At 33.3% G+C, this 3,889-nt stretch overlaps 1 protein-coding gene across 1 annotated transcript; it reads left to right on the forward strand.

The window, feature by feature from the left end:
* The first annotated feature begins 575 nt into the window (after positions 1-575).
* Positions 576-1,446, forward strand: LOC21397805. The gene has a single exon (XM_010105482.2). The coding sequence runs from the start codon at positions 675-677 to the stop codon at positions 1,260-1,262; it is 588 nt and encodes a 195-aa protein (XP_010103784.1). The 5' UTR covers positions 576-674; the 3' UTR covers positions 1,263-1,446.
* The last annotated feature ends 2,443 nt before the right edge of the window (positions 1,447-3,889 follow it).

Genomic DNA, 3,889 nt, shown 5'->3' on the forward strand with positions numbered 1-3,889 from the left:
CCAATAAGGTTTCAAACAAATGCGCAATCAATTGCCCATAACTTTCCAAACTTTTATCTTCTAACCCCATTTCCTTTTTTTTGGAGAAAAGTCCACGTCACATCCCCCGTCAAATCCACCTTTAAAAATCAATTAATCAATTAAAGGAAATCAAACTCAATTTACCAAAACGCCCTTACACCCACCAAAGAATCTCTTTTTTTCCCAACAAACAAACACACCCTTTAGCCGAGCCGAGCCAAAAGAGAAGAGAATGTGCCAAGTGAAAAAGGGCAAGGCCGTGATTGACTAGGCTGAGTGGGCCCCGCGACTGACCGGACTTGAAGGATTGATTCAATCTAATTAATAAAATATAAACGAAAAAGCAGACAGGAAAAAGAAGTAAACCACCAAAAAAAAAAGATAAAGAAAAAGAAAAGGCAAGACGTCCGTGATGGCCCAAGTATTCGATCCTCAAACCACGCGCCTGCGTCACCATCATTACTCACATTCTCTCCCTCTCTCTCTTTCCTTTGTCCCCTTTATATAAACCTTCTCAAACCGCTTTGTCCACAACACCGTAGACCAAACCGTATTTTAACAACTCTCTCTCTCTCTCTCTCTCTATCTCTCCTCTGTCCCCGCTCTCTCTCTCTCTCTCCTGTGAATTTATTTTCGTTTTGTCTTTCAATTTTATGGAGGCCCAAACTCTAAAGAAGCGGGTCCGAGATGACTCGGCCGACTCGGACCTCGACTCGCTCGAGGTGAAGCGACTCAGGGAGAATCTACTTGAGTTCCTCGACGACTCGGACCCTGACCCGTCCACTCAGGACCTCGCCTCGGTCATGAAGAGCTTGCAGGAGGAGATATCCGCCGCCTCTTGTTCCACAACTCCTATTCCATCATCGCTGGCGGGTAAAATTCCGGCGTCGGTGACGGTGATTGATCTGACCTCAGATTCCGGCGAGTCTCAGCCGGAGCTTGGGTATTTGTTTGGAGCTTCCGATGACGAACTCGGTCTGCCGCCGTCTAACTCGGGCGAGTTAAAGGAGGAGACTGAGTTGGTACGAGTTTCATCCGATTCTTCTGGAATCGATGAGTTTTGGGGTTTCGAAGATCCGGTTCCTAGCTACGGTTCGTTCGAGTTGGGCACCGGAGAGAGTTACAACGACGGTAACGGGTTCGTGGCTTTTGACGGGCTGTTCGGATATTCCGATGTGTATTTTGATTCGTCCGATTTCTCCGATTTGTCATGGCGGTCGGGAACTCTGCCGGCGCAATAGCACGGGACAAAGGATATAAATGTTTTTGAGCGGATGATTTATAAAACGACGCCGATTTGTATAAATATTTTATTACTTTTTTTTTTTTTTTTTTTTTTAATACAGAGAGAAAGGGAAAGGAAAACAGCATATGTAGGATTAGACTGATATTAAGATGAAAAAAGATGCCTTTAACTCGTGAGAAGTTGGTTCGTTCTTTGTTATCATCGCAAGCTAAAGTACGTAAATTAATTAAGAGTTGTGAAACTATAATCTTTTGACTAAAATTGTCTCTATTTTACACTGATCTCAACAAATCTTTGCTCCTGCAAAGAGGGGAACGAATGAATCAATTAAAAATACCTCCACTAATACGTTAACGTTAATACACTATTACGTAAAAATTAGATTTAATAATTAAAAAATTGATTTACTATACACCAATTATATTAGAAAATCTCTCTTAAACAAATTATTCCGAGCTCTTTAGAGAGAGAAAAAAAATAATTCTCATTAATTATCATAAACTTTATTTTGATTAGCTACCTAATATGTGACTAAAAACAACGATGCTCATCCGCGGGTTATGAATTTTATCAACGTCCAAATCTTTGAAAAATTAACCTGATTCTTGAAAGCAAGACACCTGTTTTTCCTTCAAAAGAAAACGCTGCACCTTTTCATTTCTACATTGAACTACCCGCTTGACACTTTATTGTAGAAACTGATCACAAACGGTTGTTTGAAGTTCATTTTGCAAATTATTTAAAAAAAAAAAAAAAAAATTATTCTATCAATTAAGTGTGTATTTATTCTGTTCGCAACTGATATTATTACAGTTTTCAGAAAAAAAAAAAATCTAATACTGCTAGAGTTAAATCCTATTTTTTTCCCTCAATTTTGAGTCCTCATCTTTTTTACCAACTCTAATCCTTTCCAAGAAGACGAGTCCAATATGAACTGTATGATTTGGAGTTTGTGTTTCGGATATCAACCTTTCTAAGAAGACAAATCTTACACATATAAAAGGATTGAGAATTTTTTTATGAATAATACTAAAGACACTAATTTTAATCTCAATTTTTTTTTTATATAAATTTACGTAAAATGTGAATGTCATCATTTTGTTAATAGTTATTTAAAAGATTGTCACGTCAATTAAAATAAATTATCAGTATTTTTTTATTTTTCAGCCGTCAAATTTATATTAAAATCTGTATGTTTTTTTATACTTTTTTAATCTGATATAATTTTAATTAGATATAATAATTAAAAATAAGGTCACTAGTATGACATTATTGGAGAAATTTTTACTGATAAAAAGATAACAATTTTATGCCACATAGTACATACAAAATTATTGAAATTAGAATTATTGTCCCTACCATTACTCACTTTTTTTGTGGTTGCCATCGTCTCTAAAAAGGAAAAATCTATATAAAATATATGAGATTTGTGTTTTGCACACCAATTTGTCTAAGAAAACGAATCCTATATATACCAAAAGATATTGGATTTGTGATTGACGTTCTCTAAGTTAGCAAATCCTGTAAGGTCTGGATATGACTGCATCATTTGAAAATGCTGTGATTCCATTAAAACTTTGGGTTTTTTTTTTTTCTTCGTATAAGTCGAAAGAGATTGTAAACTAAGAATTTAAAAATGTCTTCTATACGCATTTTTGTCTGAGGTTTGTGTTAAAATTTTGTCACAAAAGGGAAAAAAAAAGCTATTATAGGAGATTTCTTGTGGATTTTTGTTTTTTTTGTTTGCTCGTTAGTTTTTTTTTGTGTGTTAATGGAAAGCTCATTTGAAGTTTACTAAAAAAACAACAAACTGTCCCAAAATAGCTACGTGGTAGAATTCTATTGGGAAATCTTCAAAGGAGCAGAGAAATATACAGGCAATATTGATAATAAACTAATAAGTGATATTAAAAAACTTTAAACTTATCATTTTGGCTTTAAAATATCCAAACTACCCTCAAAATAGCTTGTGTGTGTGTATTTATTTATTTTTTATTTTCTCTCTAAATTTCTAAGTTTGACCTTTTTTTTTCAAGGATACTTTGATTATTTTAAAAGTGAAAATCAATTGTTAAGTAAGATAAGGTGTAGATTTGTATTAATTTAAAAGTATACATTTAATGAGATTAAAACTCAAGTATAGTTTTTAAATAAACTTAAAATACAAGGTGCAAAAAGAAAAAATATTCCGATTAATAATTCTCTTCAAAAGTGCTATATTCAACTAAAGAAAAAGAAAGCAAGACTCATTGCACTTGGAAAAAGCCCAGTTCCTCCGCATGGACAAAGCCCACTGATTTCAAGGCCCGTCGGGACCATCTAAAATTCAGAGGCCCAAAAAGATAAGGTGTTTGGCTATTAGAAAATTATAGTAAATAGCAGATTTATAAAAGTAAATTAAGTAAATAGTTAATTTTAAAACTATTTGAATTAAATAGTATCTTACTGTGTAAATATTTCTTTTATAATTAGTAAAAAATAATTTACATAATAAAAAATCTTTATTTATGTTGAAAAAAATATATCTTTTTACCGGCCACAAAAAGAAAATGTAAGTAAAAAAACATCTTTTTATTAGTTGTAAATCTTTTTATTAACTGTATATGAAACATTTACACAGTA

Source organism: Morus notabilis, unplaced genomic scaffold, assembly GCF_000414095.1.
Source record: "Morus notabilis unplaced genomic scaffold, ASM41409v2 Scaffold6, whole genome shotgun sequence".
In the NCBI taxonomy this organism is placed as follows: domain Eukaryota; kingdom Viridiplantae; phylum Streptophyta; class Magnoliopsida; order Rosales; family Moraceae; genus Morus; species Morus notabilis.

Excerpts from the sequence above, each read along its gene's own strand:
- LOC21397805 (XM_010105482.2), top strand. The coding sequence starts at position 675 with ATGGAGGCCCAAACTCTAAAGAAGCGGGTCCGAGATGACTCGGCCGAC.